A 22,522-nucleotide genomic window follows, 5' to 3' on the forward strand; every position below is an offset into this window, starting at 1 on the left:
CCCTCAGTACTGTACTGTACTGTACTGGAGTATCAGCCTAGATTTTTGTGCTCAGATCTTTGGAGTGGAACTTAAACCCACAACCTTCTGACTCGGAGGCGAGTGCCACCCACTGAGCCACGGCCAACACCGTATAAGCAGCAATTAAGTGGAGGTGACAGACATCTTTCCTAAACAAAAACTTAATTACCTTGGCTACTGCAAGTAGTTATAAATCTACCAGCAGTTATTTTTAAGTTACAGTACAGTAAAAAAAAATTGAAACACCTGGTATGTCAGAATTTTTTTATATAAAAAGAGTACCCTTGTATTCCTAGAATGATACAGCACAGAAGGAGGACATTTGGCCCATCGTGCCTGGCTGGCTCTTTGAAAGAGCTGTCCAATTAGTCCCACTTCCCTTTTCCCATAACTCTGCAAAGATGTTCCCCTTCAAGTATTTATCCAATTCCCTTTTGAAAGTTATTATTGAATCGGCTTCCACCAATAGATCATAACAGCTCACTGTGTAAAAACATTTCACCTCACGTCGCCTCTGGTTCTTTTGCCAATTACTTTAAATTGTGTCCTCTGGTTACTGGCCCTTCTGCCACGGGGAACAGTTTCTCCTTATTTACTCTATCCAAACTCATGATTTTGAACACCTCTATCTAATCTCCCATTAACCTTCTCTCCTCCAAGGACAATAACCCCAGTTTCTCTAGTCCCTCCACATAACTGAAGTCGTACATCTAGGAGATGAGGTGGAGGGGGGAGGAGGAAGGGAAGAGAGAGGCACGAGAATGACAACATACGCTTCTATACACAACACCCAATTTGAAGTGTTAACTATGTTGATACGTTGCTTTTTCTTTTGACTGCAGTTTTCTGAAAGAAGGGCATTATAGTGCGACATTCCACAACCATCCTTAGTCCATAGAAACTGGAATCTGATAATCCAGAGTTTCTGGAGAATACAGAATTTGGCATAACCCAAATTTCCTAAAAACACTGCACCTAAATAAAGTGCCAGCATCTCCAATTTTAACAACTCTTGTTAAAATATTTACACAAAGTTTAAACAAAATCTCCACAAACCAACAGAAGACAATCGCTACTAATCTACTTTTTAAAATAAACGGACAACTAACAATTTATTATCTAGAATCTTTATTTTTAAACCTATGGGTTACTTTGGGGGAATCCTAACGAAGCTTGTATAAAAGATGCTATATTGGAATTGCAACATGAAATCAGTTAAAACAGATTTTTTTCCCCCCAATGACAGTAATACTTATTTTTGTACCAACAGTTTAAAACCATAGAAATGAATACCCACCCATTTGTATGGGAGTGCAGTAAAGCGCTTCAGGAATTCCATCACTTCTACTTCTCCGTGCAATAGGTGTGCTATGTAGAACAGATGCAGAATTCTCAGCAGCTCCTAGTTTAGGCTGAAGGGGTGATCTTGCCAGCAGCTGTTCATCGCTCCGTCCAGCATTTGGAGGCATGTTGCTGTAGGGCGGCGATGGGCAATCCTCTGCAACAATCTCCGCGCTGCAGGCTAGTGTTGGCTCAATTACTTTCCTATTTTCTTCATTTGGCTCCCACTGCATTGCATTAGGGGAAGCTGGTTGCTGCCACGGAGACAACAGTGGTGAATCGGGAGAACTGTATGCACGATAGTAATCGTCATCATCTTCACACTGCTCCACTACTTTAGTTAGCTGGCTTGCTGGAGACCTAGGTTTCGAGTTGTTCTGCTCTGGGGTTTTTAGGAGCGGTGTTTCAGGAGAGGAGTCCGATTCACTTATCTGAGTATGCCTTACAACTTGCTCTTGGTCAGGCACTGCAGAAATTGCCGTAGCCAACTCTTCAGCTGTAGAAGTCCGACCTGCTTGTGAAGCCTGCAAGCACCGATTCTGGTTGGTATTCTCAGTTAGATTTTTTGAACGTTTCTTTGAATTATCATATTCTCTTTTTGCCTGAAGCCACAACTGCACCCGTTGTAAACTAGGTGGACTTTTACATGGCAGGATTATAATCTTTTGGTCTTCAGAAGTTCCTGCACCAGCCCCCACTCTTTGAGCAGCAGAATGCCGGTTTCCGGTAAAGGCAGGGGAGCCAGGTCTAGCATTTTGTGTCATTGCCGATAAAGCTGTCTTCCAGAACTGCAGCCCTTCCAGTGAAAAATCGCCATCAAACTCTGGCAATTCATTCGGTAACCTGGTTTCAACTGTCAAAACTCGTCCTCCTATCTCCCTATGATTGAAGGAAAACATTTGGTCAGCTGGACAGTACTCATTTAACTCGGTATCCAAAGTAGCACAAGTTGTAAGGAACATTCTGAACCCTGCTGCATCTTGGACCCATGAACAATGTTTACACAATTCTTACTGTTGGACACAGTCAGCCTATCACTGTCATTTCATCTTACGGAAGTCAAATAAGCTTGTATGTTTTTTGAGTCTCAATTTTGTAAGTACTGAATGGATAGTTATAATTACAAATTCATCTCACGAGACATTTTAGGCTTTATGGTGTAATCTTTCCAAGAGGACAAATTATTGCAAAAAATTGTTTCAAACAAAAAATGTCTGCATGTAACCAGCACTCAAATAATTAGGCAGCACCAAAATGGAGAACAATTCCAGATATACTAGCTTTGCAAGAAGTGATCTGATGTGCTGCATTTACCTTGTCCAAAAGAAAATAGAAAAATGAACCACTGAAAATGCTTACAACAGTAATTTCCTGTTGATTTCTCACCACTTGTTCCAGGTCTTCTAAAGACCTAATGTGGGTTTTCACCACCACAAATCTTAGAAAACCACTAATAAACAGCCCCAAATGCAAGGTTGCAGCTGTCCATGAAAATCACGTATCTCTAAGCTATACTACTAAGAAATCACAAGTATAGTTCGATTGCTCGATTCTAATGTGTACAATCTCAATTTATAGGGGCACACAGCAAGCTTATATGGAGGTTGGTAAGAAACTACGCATGAGCACTACAGGAGTGCAACCAGCTAAAAATGTGCAGTTTACCAGCACAAAGCTATATCAAGTTTCCTGCTGCTTAGCCAGCCCAGAACAGCATATATTATAGCAGCGGAATGGGCAGAATACCAACACTCGGACAGTGGGACCTGATGAGTAAACCTAATAGAATCATACAGCACAGAAGGCTGCCATTCAGCCCATTGTGCCTTTGAAAGAGCTATCCAATTACCCCCCACTCCCCTGCTCTTTCCCCACAACATTGATTTTTTTTTCCTTCAAGTATTTATCCAATTTCCTTTAAAGTTATTATTGAATGTGCTTCCACACCACCCTTGCAGGCAGTGCATTCCAGATCATAACTCGCTGCAAAATAAATTCTCATCTCCCTTCTGGTCCTTTCACCATTACCTTAAATCAGTTTCTTCTGGGTACTGACCTTCACTCCAGTGGAAACTCTCTCCTTATTTACTCTATCAAACTCCTCAATTTTGAGCACCTCAATCAAATCTTCCCTTAACCTGCTCCTCTCTCAGGAGAACAATACCAGCTTCTCTAACCGCTCCATATAACTGATGTGCCTCATCCCTGCTATCATTCAAGTAAATCTCCTCTGCACTGTCTCCAAGGACTTGACATCCTTCCTAAAGTGTGGTGCACAGAAGTGGACACAATACTCTTGCGAAGGCCTAGTTAGCAGGGCTGCCAACCCTCCCAGAACCTCTGGGAGTCTGGAGTCTCCTGGAATGGGAGATGGATCTCGTCAGCATTGCTGCTCAGGCAACTGATTCGCACTGGTGCAAGTCCATGCTAGATGGATAGCAGGCATCAGGAACTGCTCAAGAATTCCTGTCAAAGATTTAATCTCTCTTGCCATCTGAAATAACCACTCCTCAGGTGACAAGAAGCTGCGATCAGACTTTTCCTTCCTAGGAACAGATTGTTTCTTTCAGAATTAGCCTTTCAAAAATCAGATTTTTGGGAGGGGGCCAAGATTGAATTTGCTAAATATTCTGGGTGAAATGCACCATGCCAACACATCGGATTCAGTCCTACTGCTGAGTAAAGGCAGCATTAAAATATTTACAACAAAATTAACCAAAAAACTGTAAAATAGTGCAAAACACAACTCTAAACCACAGATCAGAGAAAAGGTTGGCCTGGAACAATCTTTATACATGAAAGTTGAACTTCACTTTAAAAAAAAAAGGGGAAGAATCTGCCTAAGGTTAGTTTACCATCACAGCTATTTGCTCAAACTCCACAAAGAAAACTGGTGCGGCTCTGAGGATTTATATCTGTAGTCAAAGTTAGAGCACAGTGACATCAAAGAATTTGTTACCCTGTCAGATCAAAGTGAAGGTCTACCTTGGGGCAGTCCCATCTGTCAAAATGCCATTGTTTGCCTTGAAATGGGGTTGGGGTGGCATTTGTACGGTTAGATCCTGAATCTGCCAAGTGCATCGACGATCTCATTCTGTACTCCTGCCAGGTATTGGGTCAACAGCTCCTTTGTGCTTAGTCCACACTAGTGCTGCATCTTCAGAATTTTTAGATGTAGGGCTGTGGAGTGAGTTTTGCCTGATTATGCATCAGACCACTTATGTTGTCAGTTAATCTGCCATACATTCAATCCTGAAATGATTCAGGGCTAGCCAGATTGTTCTTCAGTTTAAGTGACCGACAGGCAAGAAGTCTTGGGAGATCCCACATTATCTGTAAGCTAGCTCCCTCTTTCTGGGCACCCATCCAAACAGGGAGGGATTTGCATATAGGCTAGCACTGAAGGAAGCAGCTATAGTCATAGTGCAACCAATATGTTGCTGTTCTATATCCATTGCTAGAGAGCTTTTCAATCCACAAATTTGAGGAGACTAGGACAGGGCCAGAGTCCAAAGTGCAAAAACATTCATAAGAACATAAGAAATAGGAGCTGGAGTAGGCCATTTGGCCCTTCAAGCCTGCTCTGCCATTCAACAAGATCGTGGCTGATCTTCTACCTTAAACTCTACCTTCCCGCACTATCCCTTAATTCCCTTCGTTCCCAAAAAATTATCGACCTCTGTCGTGAATATACTCAATGACTGAGCATCCACAGCTCTCTGGGGTAGAGAATTCCAAAGATTCACAACTCTTTGAATGAAGAAATTTCTCCTCATCTCAGTCCTAAATGGCTGACCCCTTATCCTGAGACTGTGACCCCGTGTTCTAGATTCCCCAGCCAGGGGAAACATTTTCCCAGCATTAACCCTGACAAGCCCCTTAAGAAATATGTTTCAATTAGATCACCTTTCATTCTTCTAAACTTTAAGGAATATAGGCCTAGTCTACTCAATCTCTCCTCGTAGGGTAATCCCCTCATCCCAGGAACCAGTCTAGTGAATCTTCGCTGCACTCCCTCTAAGGCAAATATGTCTTTCCTTAGGTAAGGAGACCAGAACTGTACACAGTACTCCAGGTGTGGCCTCACCAAGGCCCTATATAATTGCAGTAAGACTGCTTTACTCATACCCCCTGTACTATAATCCCTTTGTAACAAAAGCTAACATACCATTTGCTTTCCTAATTGCTTGCTGTACCTGCATGTTAACTTTCTGTGATTCATGTACAAGGACACCCAGGTCCCTCTGAATGCAAACATTTCCCAGTCTCTCACCATTCAAAAAATATTCTGCTTTTTTGTTTTTCCTACCAAAGTGGATAAATTCACACTTCCCCACATTGTATTTCATTTGCCATGTTCTCGCCCACTCAGTCAACCTGTCTACATACAGTGGCCAAGTTAAAAAGAAGCCATACATACATACACAAAGATAGCTAGAGAGTCACCCGGCTCTGGATACGAGATGGTGTTGTACCTGTATCAGGACCCTTGCATAAATTGCTGAACATATTGAATAAGCAAATTTGTCCAGCAATAGAGACAATAACTGCTTCCATTTCAAAATTAGATCTAAAAGGACTCAACTGGGATTTCCTCTACTTAACCACAAAACTGATAATCCAGTAGGGACAGAAATTGCTACCTGCACCAGTCATCTGGCTATTGGCATAAGTGCAAGGGCTTTTACTTATGCTAAGAAACAATCTCTACTAAAAGACTTGGCGAGTACTCTGGAAACGAAAGTCTGACTGAATAGTAGTAATTAATCAAGGACAGTCAGCATGGATTTGTTAAGGGAAGGTCATGTCTGACTAACTTGACTGAATTTTTTTGAGGAGGTAACAAGGGAGGTTGATGAGGGTAGCGCGTTTGATGCAGGCTACATGTATTTTAGCAAGGCTTTTGACAGGGTCCCACATGGTAGACTGATCAGAAAAGTAAAAGTCCATGGGATCCAAGGGAAAATGGCAAGTTGGGTCCAAAATTGGCTCAGTGGCAGGAAGCAAAGGGTAATGGACGACGGGTGTTTTTGTGACTGAAGGCGGTTTCCAGTGGTCTTCCACAGGGTTCAGTAATAGGTCCCTTGCGTTTTGTGGTATACATCATGGATTTAGATTTCAATGTAGGGGACATGATTGCAGATGATACAAAATTGGTCGTGTGGTTGAGTGAGGAAGAAAGCTGTAGACTGCAGGAAGATATCAATGGACTGGTCAGGTGGGCAGAAAAGTGGCAAATGGAATTCAATCTGGAGAAGTGTGAGGTAATGCATTTGGGGAGGGCTAACAAGGCAAGGGAATACACAATAAATGGTAGGATACTGAGAAGTGTAGAGGAACAGAGGGACCTTGGAGTGCATGTCCACAGATCCCTGAAGGTAGCAGGAAAGGTAGATGTGGTGATTAAGGTGGCATACGGGATACTTTCCTTTATTAGCCGAGGCACAGAATACTTTCCTTTATTAGCCGAGGCACAGAATACAAGAACAGAGAGGTTATGGTTGAACTGTATAAAACACTAGTTAGGCCACAGCTATGGCACTGCGCACAGTTCTGGTCACCACATTACAGGAAAGATGGGATTGCACTTGAGGGCACAGAGGGGATTTACGAGGATGTTGCCAGGACTGGAGAATTTTAGCTACGAGGAAAGATTGGATAGGCTGGGGTTGTTTTCTTTGGAACAGAGGAGGCTGAGGGGAGACTTAATTGAGGTGTATAAAATTATGAGGGGCCTAGATAGAGTGGATAGGAAGGATATTTCCCTAGCAGAGAGGTCAATAACCAGGGGGCATAGATTTAAAGTAATTAGTGGAAAGATTAGAGGGGAGTAGGAGGAGAATATTTTTCACCCAGAGGGTGGTGGGGGTCTGGAACTCACTGCCTGAAAGGGTGGTAGAGGCAGAAACCCTCATCGCATTTGAAAAGTACTTGGCTATGCACTTGAAGTGCTGTAACCTGCAAGGATACGGATCAAGAGCTGGAAAGTGGGATTAGGCTGAATAGCAATTTTTTGGCCAGCACAGACACGATGGGCCGAATGGCCTCCTTCTGTGCCGTAAATTTCTATGATTCTAGTACTTTATTCGGAGTTTCCACAATGACAATGGATGAGGTACTTTCCGGTGGTATTCCCTGATCCTAATACAGAAATATGCATCTTTCAGACTGACTATGCTGGCTGCACTGTTTGGATGATCTGCAGTAGAAAAAACATTCTGAATTTCTTTAGAATGAAGGTACCCTGTACCAGATGGATTAAACATGTGTTTTTAGGGAATACAAAGCTCTCCTCTCCTAAATGGAACCTATTCCATAGCCCTGGTGAGTGAAAACTTCTGCATATTGAGGCACAGTAGGCTTCAAACTCTCAAAACTGTGTCAAGAAAACGAGCCACCTAAATCTGTAAGGGGCGACATAACTACCCCCTAGTGGCATCTATCAAACATTCAATAAGATCCACCAGCCATTTGTATCCTCCTACTGGGCTGGAGCACCAGTCTTATTCTTTTGGGATCATAGTTTGCCTCCGATTAAATCCCCTCTGCCCTTTTGATGGTGGTTGTTAGGCTGGGTGTCGAGGTGCAAAAAAAATTAGTACCTGAAAGAATCTACTTGTGTGGAAATGAATAAAACTGCTAAAGAAACACTGCAAAGTATGAATGACAACAGGAGATCTAGTGCCAAAAGGAATAGGAGATTGAAGCTTGTTCAGAGAGAAACGCCATAACAGTTAAGAGAATCACCTAACTACGGAGTGTGAATTTCTGGGAGGGGTCGGAGATTGAATCTACTAAATATCATTCAGGGAGAAATTGTTTGAGGGTGATGCGCTATCAATTACTGAGAATGACTGGAAGTTAAGAGAGTAACAAACAGGCTTTTATTAGCTAAAGAACGAAGGCATGCCTCTAGTGGTCGACCGGTCCTGAATGCCTGGGGAACTGCAGAGCAGCCGCCTTCATACCAGGACATATGGGTGGAGCCAGGGGCGGAGCCAGCTGAGGCATGCACAGACAGGTACAACAATGGGCAAGAGTGAACAACAGTGAAGTGAACAACAGTGAACACCAGAGGGTCAATCTTATTTGTACATAAAGCAAGAAACATTCAAGTTACATGAGCAGTTCTGTACATCATAATCTATAAGTCAAAAGTTTGAACAAAAAAAAAATTATAGTCCAGCATCATAATTAATTCTCAAATAGGACTTCTGATAGTAAGTTAATGCTTTCATAATTTTACATATGTAGAGGGCAATTAGACTTCTTACCTGGGTTTTTCTGGAGCATCTGAAGGATCACTGCAGAATGGTTCTTGGTAGACAGTTTCTGCCAGGTTATGATCAAACAGTGTTGCCACTATTTCCTCTCGACTTGGCGGTGACATTAAAGGCTTTAATATGTGAGCACCTGATGTACGGCTGATGTAACAGTTATTTTTGGTTTGTAATGGGGAACTGACGGATGCTGGAGAACTATGAGACGTTGCAGGGGAACCATTACTATATTTGGAAGCACACAGCTCTGGATCTTCACAGCTTGTTGCAGCAATGTCATCACCAATAAATCCCATAACTCCATTTGGACTTGAACCAGTAGAAAGGCCAGACAGACACACCTCAGATCTGTCACACTCTCTTCCACTTCCTTCATCCAATAGCATGATTTGACTACTGGATGACTTTACAGGGCTACAGGAAGTTCCATTCTCCAAAGAATCACAATATTGATTAGGGGTCTGATTAGTCAACTCCATAGTTGACATTCCAGACAAATGGGTGCTGGATGACTCAGGAGAGCTTGACAGAGCATTTTCAACTGGAATATTGGAGTTTTTATTTAATTGTTTCAACTTTTCTCCATTGTCTAAAGAGGACTTTTCAAAAAGATCAGGGCTTATTGAGCCAGGCCTGACCCATTCTGTATTGTCTGAAGGCTGGTGTACCTGGTCAGGGTGTTGCATTTTACTGCTCTGGGACTTGTAAGCACAAGTATCTATTACTGCCTGGGCTGGAACAGAGTCCTGAATAACATCACTCAAAAACTTCTGAGGCAGATTTTGCTCAGCTGCTGGCATGAATTGGCACCCAGAATATATGGTACAATATCTGGTTGGTCCAACAGTGTTGATATCAAAATTGTAAGACTGGGGAAGTTCAGGCGATAAGCTATCAAAACTGTAACAACTATCAAAGCCTGCATCGGAATGGAAAACAGGGCTGTCATCAGAAAAGGGACATTTAGATTGAGAAGTTTGAGATTTCTTGGTCAACTCCCTTTTTGAGGTTTTGGTTTTCTTCTGTGCAATCTTTGCACTTCTTGTGTTTTTTGTTTTTTTAGAGGAAGCATCCTTTGGAGATTTTGAATGAGCAGCAGGGAGAAGACCAGAGAAGCCTGTGTTAGCAGAACTTTTATTGAATTCATTTTGCTCATTTGGGTAAGAAATACTTCTATTAAACGGTGGTTTTAGTGAAGGGGTTTGAACATTTTCTTGGTGTGCTTTTTGTTGCCTTTTCTGCAGTAACTCTCTTAAAACCGTGAGACTAGACTGACCATTACTAACGGATGTTTGACTATCTAATCTTATATTTTGTTCAGATTTCTGAGATTGGGGCATAATATTTGTTTCCAAAAAAGTTTCAGACACAGATCTTTGCTTTATTCTAGGAGGGGTGAAATCAGATATGTCCAAAATGTTGCCAGTTTCTTGTTCCCTTTCCAAAACTTTTTTCACCAATTTACTATGGCTACATGGAGTAAGATTAAGACACTGACCATCCTTTTCACTTCCTAGCGGAGAAATCCTGGCAGGTAAATCTGTAACACTGTTCACTGGTGAATATGCCAAATGTCGATTTACCTCAGAAATAATGAGAGTAGGTTTTGATTGCTGATCAAGTTTGGATTGTTGGAATGGTCGAGATGGATGGTTTATTTTGCAATCAATCTCAAGCTCTGATCGAGGTAATGTGGACTTTTGATCAGATTGATACATGCGCGTATCCTCTCCATTTTGAATCTCTCTAACTTCAGAAATGCGCTGACCACCAGTCTTTGTGTAGCTCATAATCTGTGACCTCTGCAGTGATGGATTGTTTCTCTGTAGTCTGCACATGTCTTCAGTTAACTGAACTGGCAGGTGAGAGTACTGCAAAGACTGCGGACGAGGTTGAACAGTGGAAGAGGTCGTTAAGTGATCAAAACAATGCTCACTTTGAGCAAATCCTGCCTGTGGTGCAAGGTTCGTGTCCATCGGTAATTGGAAATTATCTGTCATTTGAGTTTTGTTATCCAACATGTAAATAGAATCAGAGTGTGTGCATGAAGGACTTGTTTTACTGAGACTGAAAGGAAGACTGGAGTGCAACTGGGCCTGAGAACATGTTGCTATTTGAGATAGTGTGTCTGAGACTTGTTCATCTGGCGGATAAGAAAAGCCAGGCAGGTCTGTGTTGTCATTGGTTTCCAGCAAAGAACTATAGTAACCCCCAGAATCTTCTTGAATTTCTTCAGAGTAAGGTTGCGTTGAAGGAAGATGCCCTGTTGAACAGATACTAAGAGGAATGTTGGGTTGCTCATCAGTCTTGGAAACAGGCTCTGATTCTGCAACGAGCAAATTTTCAAAATCTCCACAAAACCTACTTTTAGCTTTCTCTTTAGAGGCTGAATTCAGTTCACTGTTGACTAGCTCAGAGCTTCCTGTTTGCTCATGTGGTTCCAAACTTTGAAATGTTCCTTGCTTTTCATCAAGGTGAGGAATTGTATTTTTCGGTTTCCGAGTCCATCTTTTCCTGGTTTTCTTTCGCTGTTTTCCCTTCTGTTCATCCTTGTCATCAGCTGTCACCTGCTTAGCTTTCTGGGATACCTTTGTCTTTTTAGCTGTAGTGCTAGCATTGCAGGGAGATTTTTTCCTGGATTTCAAACATTGCTTTTTTGCACGATTTCTACTGCCTTGCGACAAAATTTTCTCATCAGAATTGTTTAAAACATATGGATCACAGTCTCTTACCAGTACGTCGTCTTCTATTGATACAATGGATGGCATTCCATCCCCTTGCATTTCACTTGGTGACCAGCATCGAGGTGGTGAGGGTTTAGAAGGACTTGGCATCCTCTCAGACATAAAGCCAAGTTTAGACATTACGTCTTTATAGTCTGTTGAACAGTCATCAGTCTCAGCACTATAGCAAGGAGAAGGCGGAGAGAGTGGTGCAAATTCTATTTTCCTTGCAGTATATTCACTTCTCTTTACTTGACTTTGGCTAGCAATGCCCAGTTTTTCCTTTTTTTGTAGTTTTTTGAATCTTCCAGCTCTTTTCTTTAAGCTCGACTGAACTTTCGCTTTTTTCCCTCTCTTTGGTGTAGGTGTTGCAAAAGGTTTGATAACAAGAGGTGGTTCGGTGATCTTGGGCCACCAGTCTTTTAACGGTGAAAGTTGGTGATACTTTTGCAGTTTATCATCATCAAGCACAACATGGTCTTCATTTGAATCCACTTTCCCAATCTTAACCAACATATTTTTCCTACCCTTGAATCGGTTAATAATAATATATTTTATAATCACAGGGGGTTCCTTCTTATTAAACCTCCTCCTTTTACGTGATCGCTGAACACAATCTGTACCATTATCATTGACTTTTGAACATTCTGGCCGAGTTGGACTTGTCTTTAAGATTTCTGAGCCATGGCCATGTTCACTGTCTTCAGCTTCGTAGCTTACTTTTCGCTTTGTTCGGAGTGTATATTTACTGCATGCTAATTGAAAGGACTGTCCCTCCAGGCCATTTTCTGGGGATCCTTCCATATTAAAGATTTGAGGTGCTAAAGGAAGTCCATTATCTAAAGATGGAATAGAATTCTGATCCAGTGATACTTTATTTTGCAGTAGTCCATTGCTACAAGAATTCAGTTCGGTGGAATGGGCATTCTTTATCTTTGCAGCTGCAGATTTCCTCGTCAACTGGGTACCATTTGATTTCTTTCTACCCAATTTGAGCTTTAACCTGCGGTCATCTGGTTTCTGAACTTTAGAAGGTTTGAAGACTTTTTCTGGGCATTTCAGACAGTTGGGAAGCACCACACTAGGAAAAAATGTGTATTGTGCCTCATGCTGATCAATGACTGTTCTGTCTCTTTGGGTTGCTTGAAAGTCTTCATATCTAATTTTAAGATCACTAAGGCTTTTCTCAATGTTGTTTTCAGCATCTGCTGCGGTGGTTTTGTGTTCTTCAAAAAGCTGAACCCCATTTTTTATACCTACTAGGGGAATCAAAGGTTTATCACACATGCTGTTTTCTTTTTTATTGAATGCAAGAGGCACATTATTAGCTATCCTCCCGACTAAGGAACTGAGAGTTGAATTACTGTGAAATTCATCTTCACTGGTTAAGTTCCTCTGGTGTGTAAACGGTAAATTCTTTTCACAGTTAATGCTGATATATCGCTTTACTCTCTGAAGTCTATCAGTGTGTGCTGATACCTGTTTTTCGTAGTCACTGGTTATATGTTTGTTTTCACAGACTGCATCTGGAGATCTATCTACCACATCAGCATCCACAAGCCTCACATTGCAAAAGCCAAGGTCTTCACTAGGTGCACTGTATTTTAAATCATAACTGGTTTCATTAGAAACGGAGTGTTCAGGCTTCTTTATTGTGGTGAATGAATTTTGATACGAAGGTAATTCTGCAGAGTTCAAACCACTGAGTGTATGAGGTGTGGTACCTGCATGATTACACTGTAGTCCAACGTGATCAGATGACGGCAGCTCTAATATCATAGTTTCTTTGTGAAAAGTCGTCTTTGTCAGCACTTTGTCTCGGACTGCTAATGTAGAATGAGTTCTTGAACCATTTTCAGTTAAAGTGTTATCTAAAATTCAGTAAGATAACCACGGAATTACTGAAGAACATGAAAATATTTCAGCTTGATGCAATAAAAACCAGCAAATTTTGCAACGTTAAAAGTACAGTAATTAACTTTCTCTCTCTCTTCCTATACTAGCCACCTGCATCCACGCTATTCTCCTCAATTGAGTTCGTTCAGCTGGGAACAATTTTCACACATTAGTGACACTTGGACCCAGGCTTGAATGGTACTCGAGGTGACCACCATGCAATTTTCTTTCCCTTCCTGAAAAACCAGCTAAGAGCCTGAAATTTAAGGCAGTTGCAACCAATGTTCCCTCTTACTTTTATTTTGGGTGTGTGGCCCCTTCAATGGACTGTTGGTTGCAACTGTCCCGTGATTGACATCAGCAAAGTAGCCTATTTAGAGTAATGCCTTAAAAAGGAACAGGCTAGGTTAGCAGCTAAACATCATAACCATGTTCCAGACCAGCAATCACCACAAGAGATCCACTAATGGGGCCAAAATATTCCCATAATTTCTTAACTCCACATCATAAAATTAGAAAATACACAAATAGGGCTGAACACTGGAGATCCATTAAACTGTGCTACAAAGGGGTAGGATATGGGTTTCCATCTGCAATTCTACATAGCAAGCTTCTCATCTCAGCTGTACTGTAAGGCATTTAATAGAGGACAGGCACTTGCCCACAACAGGTGAGGGCAAGTCACCCTAGGTGTCTCACTTATCACTAACTTAAAAAGCATCAACAGAGGCCTGTGAATAAGCAGAATGCTCCTTTTCCTTTTGAGTGTGATTCATACAGCACAGGAGGCCATTCAGGCCCATCGTGCCTGTGCCGGCTCTTTGAAAGAGCTATCCATTTAGTTCCACTCCTGCTCTTTCCTCATAGCCCTGCAAATGTTTCCTTTTTAAGTATATTCCTTTACAAGTGTGGCATGTGGTCAGAGGAAACCAAGGAGAAGGGAACAAATACATGCTGTAGGAAATTGCGAGATGAGAAAGTGGAAAACAAGTTATATAACATACAATTTCTGGATAAGCACATCACTTCTTTGATTTGTTTCAACCCAACACTGATTGGATCCATACAGCCAGAAGAGGGGACAGATCTGTACCCCAGTAAAATGTGAGAGCAATCTCAATCCAGGTCCCCATGGGTGTGAATTTGCAGTATAAGTTTTTCCATAAGTTTGGAATAAAGCACAAGACTCATCCCAAAAATGACTGGAAGTGGCAACAGGATCTCATTATTGCAATTCATATCAAGCCAATTACATCACATCATGTTGGGTACTTGACAAATAAAAAAGAGTTTCCAAACACTTTCAATATAGTGCTATTCTTAAAAATGCTTCATATTCCATAAACATCTTGTATACAATTAAATGTCTAGTTGAACTACATAACTACAGTGACTTTAACACTGAAAAATGCCCCAGTCCTTCAGAGCTGTAATCATCAAAAAAAATCAAAGTAATTAACCTTGTGAAGCCCTTTGGGATGTCCCAAGTGACACGATAGAAATAAGTTTGTTCTTTATTTGCATTTTCCCCTCCTTGAAAAGCAATAAAAGCACTTAAAACCATCCACATATTTATCTTTGGTCAGTAAATTGGTACAAAATTAACAATGCACAAGATAAAAGGCAAATTTGATTGTAAAATATCAGTTTAAAGCTCTATGGAATTTAGATCAGCCTTTCATTTTTGGGTCCAGTCAGACGGTTTAGTTTTTCAGGAAATTAATAAAATGTTTTGTTTCATCTCTCTAAGGAATTGACCAGTTATCCAATGAACTGTTAACAAAAAGGGATGGGAAGGTGGGGGAGAGGTATGGGCTGGGCTGCTATTCAGTGAATTTTAAAGAAATACGGTGTTTTTCTCAACTGACTTGCAGTCACTGTGACCCACAACTCACTGAGTGGGGAAAGAAAAAAGGGAGTAATACAGTTAAACCACTCTCTGCAAAGAAATGTTGAATGAAGTGCTTTCAGGTTACTTCAATACACTAATGCTGCTATCCTAGTACATACCAACTAAAATATCGCTACAATATAAACTTATTGCTGTACATTTAATTGCACAACTGCACACAAAATTATTGTAGTTTAAGGGGGGTGGGAATAATATATATACACTGAATTTTCTCAGTTCTAACCAAGGATCCTGCAATAGATACTAGTCTGCATTCTATAAAGTTAAATGGCCCCATGTACTTGTATCAAAATCTTACAGCAAAGATGACAAGTTTGCTGCTGAACACGTACTAAATTGTGCAGGTTTAGGATGGTGCCTCGCTACAAGAAAGTATCTCGTGACTGAGAGAAACCAAATTGTCCAATGACCTTTTCTAGCTATCTGATTTTCCCTCTTGGATCTGCCAATTTCTCGTAACAAGTGGGCATTATGTGAACTTTGCTTCCATTCTTCTCTGTTGATTGGTCCATAGGAACCACATGACTTAGTATATCAATTGGGATCAACAGATCAATTCTCACGATCTGCCTCCATAGACGGACTCCCTGCAAGCTTCTCTCGCAGGTTCATTCCTTGCCTAGAACCTGCTTCTTTACCAGCACCAGTCTGCAGTCTCCATTCAAAGCTGGCTCCACCTCGAATAGGTTATTGCCTTCCTGGTAGTGCTGTGCCTCCTTTCCCAGCTTCAAAGTTAACCCTCCCAGTCTTCTTGCCTGCTTTTTTGCAAGAGTGCTTCTCGCTCCCACCCCTTCTCAGCAATATATTATCAAGTCAAGTTGGTGCAAGACTTGGAGGGCAGGGAGTATGAAATGCAAGATAGTCCCAGTTGTCAAGGAATTGAGCCTCTTACCCAAGTCCACGCTCACTCCGGACCTCCTACATTCTTCCTCCCTAGCCCGCTCCAGGGCTGCCTCCATTTAGATGAATTACTGCAGTTAAACTGGCTCTCAAACTTATGCTCATCTGCCTGTACCCTAACCAGCACCAAGTCCCATTCACCCATCAAATCTGACCTATATTTGCTCCCAGTCCAGCAACGCCTTGATTTTACAATTTTCATCCTTGTTTTCAAATCTCTCCATGGCATTACCCCTTCCTATCTCTGTAACCTCCTCCAGCCCTACAATGCAGAGATCTCTGTGCTTCTCCAATTCTGGCCTCTTGCACATACCCAATTTTCATCGCTCTACCATTGGCGGCCATGCCTTCAGCTGCCTAGGCCCCAAGCTCTGGAATTTCCTCCCTAAAACACTCTCTCTTCCTTTAAGACGCTCCTTAAAACCAACCTGTTTGACCAAGCCTGATCCAATATCTTCTATGTGGCTAGGTGTCAAATTTTGTTTGATAATGCTCCCATGAAGCGCCGTGGGATGTTTTACTATGTTAAAGAGCTTATAAAAATGTAAGTTATTGATGTTAGGGAGTACAAATAAAAATTCATGGTTGAATTTTAAATAGATTAATATACGTGCACCTGAATCTGCAAGTGCTGTGCATACACCATCGCCTTTTATACTGCACAACACAAGAACAAATGAACGTGTCACTTGCAACTTTAGCTTCAGACTAATCTCTGTACGAAGCATCTGCTAATTTTGGTGGGGAAAATACATTTACTATTTGAGTCTACCAATGTTGCTTGCAGGGAGAAAGGCTGGGAGGGAAATACTGCCTTTAAACAACCCAATGACTTGGGAAGATCCTGAAAGGCAGCGTGCGATAAACTGCACGGTGTTCTGAGGACAGTTGGCGCAGAGGTCGCAAGAGTTGTAGGAGGAGACACACAGAAAATAAATTCGAGCACTCTCCTCCCGGTCACAGTGTTTACAATTGCTACAAATGCCTCAAGAAACACCAGAGAAAATTAACTCTGCAGGTGGCTCTCCGTGCTTTAGGAAGCCATAGCACAATCTCATTTACTTTACAGCGATACTGCTAAAGTTATTGGTGGCAGCACTACAATGTAAAAAAAAGCCTAAAGAAAGATTGCAACCTGCTTAATTTGAGAACATCTTACTATAATACTCAACCTGATGGGCCTAATCAAACTGGTATTAATCCAACTGGCTTTAAAGATTTGTATATACAGAATACCTTATCACTTTAATGACGACAAATGCCAGAATACACTTCTTAAAACCCTTGTATTATGGAAGTAAAGCAACAGCAAGAAGAAAGTTTAGTCACTAAGAACAGCGTTGCCTGCATTGTTTCTAATGCTTAGGTGAACAGAAGCTGGAGCCAAAGGGAGAGGCAAGCACAGGTGAGTGAGAATGAAGAATGGAGGAGTTGGTGAGAGACAGATCCTAATAGCAGAATGAAGGTAAAGGTGAACAGCAATCTCGATCCCTATCCAGGATCCACAACATTGAATCCCAAGTCCCAGGATCACACTAGGCATTGCAAACCCCACTACTGGCTTTTGCAGCTACAGGTGCTGTTAGGAGACTATTATTTCAACTTTAATTAAAGATGTTTTTTTAAACAAAGCAGCCATTGTAAATTTTAAACTTTTTTTTATTCATTGGATGTGGGCGTTGCTGGGAAGGCCAGCATTTATTGCCCATCCCTAATTGCCATCGAGAAGGTGGTGATGAGCCGCCGCCATTTCAGGGAGCAGTTAAGAGTCAACCACATGGCTGTGGGTCTGGAGTCACATATAGGCCAGACCGGGTAAGGACGACAGACATCCTTCCCGAAAGGACATTAGTGAACCAGATGGGTTCACTGGTAGTTTCATGGTCACCATTACTGATACTAGCTTTTTAATTCCAGATTTATTATATAAAACTGAATTTAAATTCCCCAGCTGCCGTGGTGGGATTTGAACTTATGTCTCCGGATTTTTAGTCCAGGCCTCTGGATTACTAGTGCAATAACATAACCACTATGCTACCGCACCCTGTTACCTGCTATTCAGGGTGAAGATAGACCTTGGCTTTGTGTGGGCCAATGAATTAAAGAGCCTGCAGATATGATGGCTCTGGTGTTGAATTTCTAAGAGTTCTTCTGTATATTGCAAATGATTGCCTTTGGTTCTTTATACTTTATTTAAAGCGTAACCCAAATTTGCATTGTGTTGTGTGTGTGTGAGAAGTGTGACGAACAAGAAGTGTGTGCCCTACCGATTTTTATATTATACTAGATGACCTCCCCCGGCCGAGTAAATGAATAGCTAGAAGGAAGATCAATTCAACTCAAATGCCAACCAACATTAATGAACTGCTCAAATTTCCTTTAAAGTCAGAAAACTACCACTCATCAAATAATCTACTACCTTGCAACAGCCTGAATTTAATCCACAGTAATAAGAATGCAGACTTTTCCAACAGATCCAATATGTGCGTGCCTTGTAAGCTGACCTAGCCCTTCAGTACTCAATGGTTTACAGCACAGAAATAAAGACACATACCAGTGTTCTCATCTGCAGCCCCATCAAACTGAGGAATAGAAAGATTAGCCATCATGTTCCGATTTCCTCGCCACTCTATCTGACCATCAGAGAACGCATTATCTTCCTCTGATGAGCTGTCACTTACGTCCTTCTCTGAAAATCTGAAACAGAATTTTTAATTTTTTTTTTTAATAACAAGCATTTTCAGCATAAAATATCCTATTCACCAAATACACTAATCTCCAGAGTCAATCCAGTTTTAAATGCTAAAAAAATAAAGTTTGCACTCTGTCCTCCCTGTATTTGAAAATTCTTCAAAATCAAGTAAATCCTGTGCATTTTGTCTGCTATTCATCAATAGAATTTTCCTACAACTACAGGATGTGTAAATCATTCTTGGGTGCTTTGCACCCAACCTACATGCCTTGACCAAGATAGCAGATGACTCATTGCATCTGTTGTCTATTCACTGAACAGCAGAGATCTGGCAGAGAAGCAGGTTACTCATTTACCTTTAGCCAAAAGTAGTGCGGCGAGACCACAGAAGTTAATAAAATACCTTAAAAATGATGGGACTGAATTCTCTTCAATCCATTCCCAACCTTTAACAATGATCTACTTCTGATAATTCAAAGTTATTCATTTTTGCCCAATTCAAATTATCCAGTAGCCCTTTTATGCACAATTTAAATTATCTCGTATGAATTAAGGAACTTTGAACTAACACGAGTAGAATGTACAACTTTTTAAAATAATCAGATTTTCAATGTAATGTCTCCATTGAAAAGTTTAACAAGTTTTGTGACTTCAATGGCAATTTTCCCCCTCACTAAGAGTCGGAGAAACGGAGGGGATATGGGATTAGGAGTTCAGCTGGAAAGGACACTGAGGTTGCAAACAATGAGTCATCAAAAAGACAGTGGTCAAGAAGGTGATGAATCAGTGGCGAGAACATAGAGTTTGTAGCGAGGACCTAAGATGATGGCTTCGGTCAATCCAATGTTTAGTTGGACAAAGTTGAGGTTCATCCAAGACATGGTCAGACAAGCAGTTAGACAACAAGGAGGCAGTGGAGAGGCTGATCTGGGTGCCATTGGCATACATGTGGATGCTGACCCCATGTTTGCAGATGACGTTTACAAGAGGACAAAGTCGACAAACGATGGACGTCTGGGAGGCCAAGCCATTGCTAGAGATGCTACAGTAATGGATAATTAAGACTGGAAACAAACAAGGACAGTCCCATGGAGCTGGACAACAGCTGGGATAATTAAGAAGTTTGATGATACAAAAATTGTCCATGTGATTGATAGTGAGGAAGAAAGCTGTAGACTGCAGGAAGATATCAATGGACTGGTCAGGTGGGCAGAAAAGTGGCAAATGGAATTCAATCCGGAGAAGTGAGAGGTCATGCATTTGGGGAGGGCTAACATAGAAACATAGAAGATAGGAGCAGGAGTAGGCCATTCGGCCCCTCGAGCCTGCTCCGCCATTCAATGCAATCATGACTGATCATCCAAATTCAGTACCCGGTCGCTGCTTTCTCCCCATACCCCTTGATCCCTTTAGCCTTAAGAAATATATCCAACTCCTTCTTGAATATATTTAATGAATTGGCCTCTACTGCCTTCTGTGGTAGAGAATTCCACAGGTTCACCACTCTCTGGGTGAAGAAATTCCTCCTCATTTCTGTCCTAAATGGCCTACCCCTTATCCTTAGACTGTGACCTCTGGTCGGGGAGTCCAGAACCATCGCGAACATCCTTCCTGCATCTAGTCTGTCTAGTCCTGTCAGAATTTTATAAGTTTCAATGAGATCCCCTCTCATTCTTCTAAACTCCAGCGAGTACAAGCCCAATCGACCCAATCTCTCTTCATACGTCATTCCTGCCATCCCAGGTATCAGCCTGGTGAATCTTCGCAACCCCAACAAGGGAATACACAATAAATGGTAGGATACTGAAGTGTAGAGGAACAGAGGGACCTTGGAGTGCATGTTCACAGATCCTTGAAGGTAGCAGGACAGTTAGATAAGGTGGTTAAGAGACATACGGGATACTTTCCTTTATTAGCCAAAGCGTAGAATATAAGAGCAGGGAGATTATGCTTGAACTATATGCAACACTAGTTAGGCCACAACTACAGAAAGGATGTGATTACACTAGAGAGGGTACAGAGGAGATCTATGAGGATGTTGCCAGGACTGGAGAATTTCGGCTACGAGGAAAGATTGGATAGGCTGGGGTTGTTTTCTTTGGAACAGAGGAGGCTGACGGGAGATTTAATTGAGGTGTATAAAATTATGAGGGGCCTAGAGTGGATAGGAAGGACGTATTTCCCCTAGCAGAGGTCAATAACAAGGGAGCATAGATTTAACGTAATTGGTAGAAGGATTAGAGGGGAGTTGAGGAGAAACTGTTTTACCCAGAGGCTTGGGGGGGGAGCGGGAACTCATTGCCTGAAAGGATGGTAGAGGCAGAAACCATCACTCCATCACTGCATTTAAAAAGTACTTGAATATGCACTGGAAATGCCGCAACCTACAAGGCTACAGACCAACAGCTAGAAAGTGAGATTAGACTGGATAGCTCTTTTTCTCCTGACAGACGATGGGCCAAATGGCCTCTTTCTGTGCCATAAATTTCTATGATTATATGAACAGGGGAGAGGTATTGGAAGACCCTGTTGAAGGCTGCAGAGAGGTTGAGGACAGGTAATTCACTGCAGTCACAAAGAATGTCATTTATCACTCCAGTGAAGGGCCATCTGTGCCATGGGAGGAATGGTAGCCTGATTGGAGGAATTCAAATGGTTATGAAGATAGGCACAGATCTGAAAGGCAACATATTCAATGGACCTTAAAGAGGGAAGGGAGGTTGGGTGCTAGTTAGAGAAGAGAGAGAAGACCATGGTGAGTATTTTTGAGTTGGAGGGTGATGATGGCGGTTTCAAAAAGGAGGGAGTCATTTAAAATATCAGCTAGCATGGGGGTCAGGAAAGGAAGTTGGATGGTCAGGAGTCTTGTAGGAATGGGGTTGCGGAATTAGTAGGTAGGTCATAGGAACATAGGAGGTAGGCTATTCAGCTCAGAGCCGATTCCACCATTCAATGAGATCATGGCTGATCTCCATCCACCTGCCTGGCTCCATATCTTTTTATACCCTGTCCAACAAAATATCAGATTTAAAATTATTCATTAAGCTAGCATCGATGGCTTTTTGTGGGAGAGTTCCACACTTCTACCACCCTTTGCGTGAAGAAGCATTTCCTAACTTCTCTCCTGAATGGCCTGGCTTGGATTTTAAGGTTATGTCCCCTTGTCCTATACTCATAGACAAGGTGAGTTTGGAGAGGACAGGAGGAGACAGGAAAGAAACTAGAGAGTGGGGGTCCAACGGTTGAGTGTGTTGGGGAATAAGCAGGGAGATTTGACTTAATGGGCATGGGGAAGTGAGAGAAGCAGCAGAGGCAACGAATGGATGATCTCCATTGCGGTGACAAAGAAATCCATGAGTAGTAGTTAAGAAGAATGTGGAGGGGGAATGGAAAAGGGTTTAAAGGAGGCGTTTGGTAATAAATAAAAAGGAGCCTGGGTTATTTTTGTTCTCCAGGATAATCGTAGAGTAGTGGGCAGTTTTGGCAGATGAGAGCAAGGCCCATCAACCCAGAGTCTGATGTGGTTGAGCCAGATCAAATATTGGTTAGCCAAGACTGTGAAACGCTATATGAATACTGGTAATATGACAGCATTGGTGTACTGTTGGGTAGACAGTGCCAATACTGAGCCAAGGCTTGTACCATCCTGTACTTTCTTTGGATCAATACTGAATATTGCCTGCAGATGAACATGCATAATAAAAATTAAATACTTAAATCAGTCACAGAAACTACTGTGCACTTCAAGTGTTTGATA

At 41.8% G+C, this 22,522-nt stretch overlaps 1 protein-coding gene across 1 annotated transcript in view; it reads right to left on the minus strand.

Annotated features, from left to right (window-relative positions):
• The window catches only part of rev3l (REV3 like, DNA directed polymerase zeta catalytic subunit), a 219,505-nt gene that overhangs the window by 57,845 nt on the left and 139,138 nt on the right, over positions 1-22,522 (minus strand). Inside the window, exons 12-14 of the mRNA XM_085997824.1 lie at positions 18,628-18,770; positions 8,637-13,236; positions 1,319-2,241 (exon numbers count right to left, since the gene is read on the minus strand). Coding sequence (XP_085853950.1) covers positions 1,319-2,241; positions 8,637-13,236; positions 18,628-18,770 — 5,666 coding nt within the window. The remainder of the gene's footprint in view (positions 1-1,318; positions 2,242-8,636; positions 13,237-18,627; positions 18,771-22,522) is intronic.

This window comes from Somniosus microcephalus, chromosome 9 (assembly GCF_052327205.1).
Source record: "Somniosus microcephalus isolate GS21.2 chromosome 9, FLI_Smic_1.0, whole genome shotgun sequence".
NCBI lineage: Eukaryota > Metazoa > Chordata > Chondrichthyes > Squaliformes > Somniosidae > Somniosus > Somniosus microcephalus.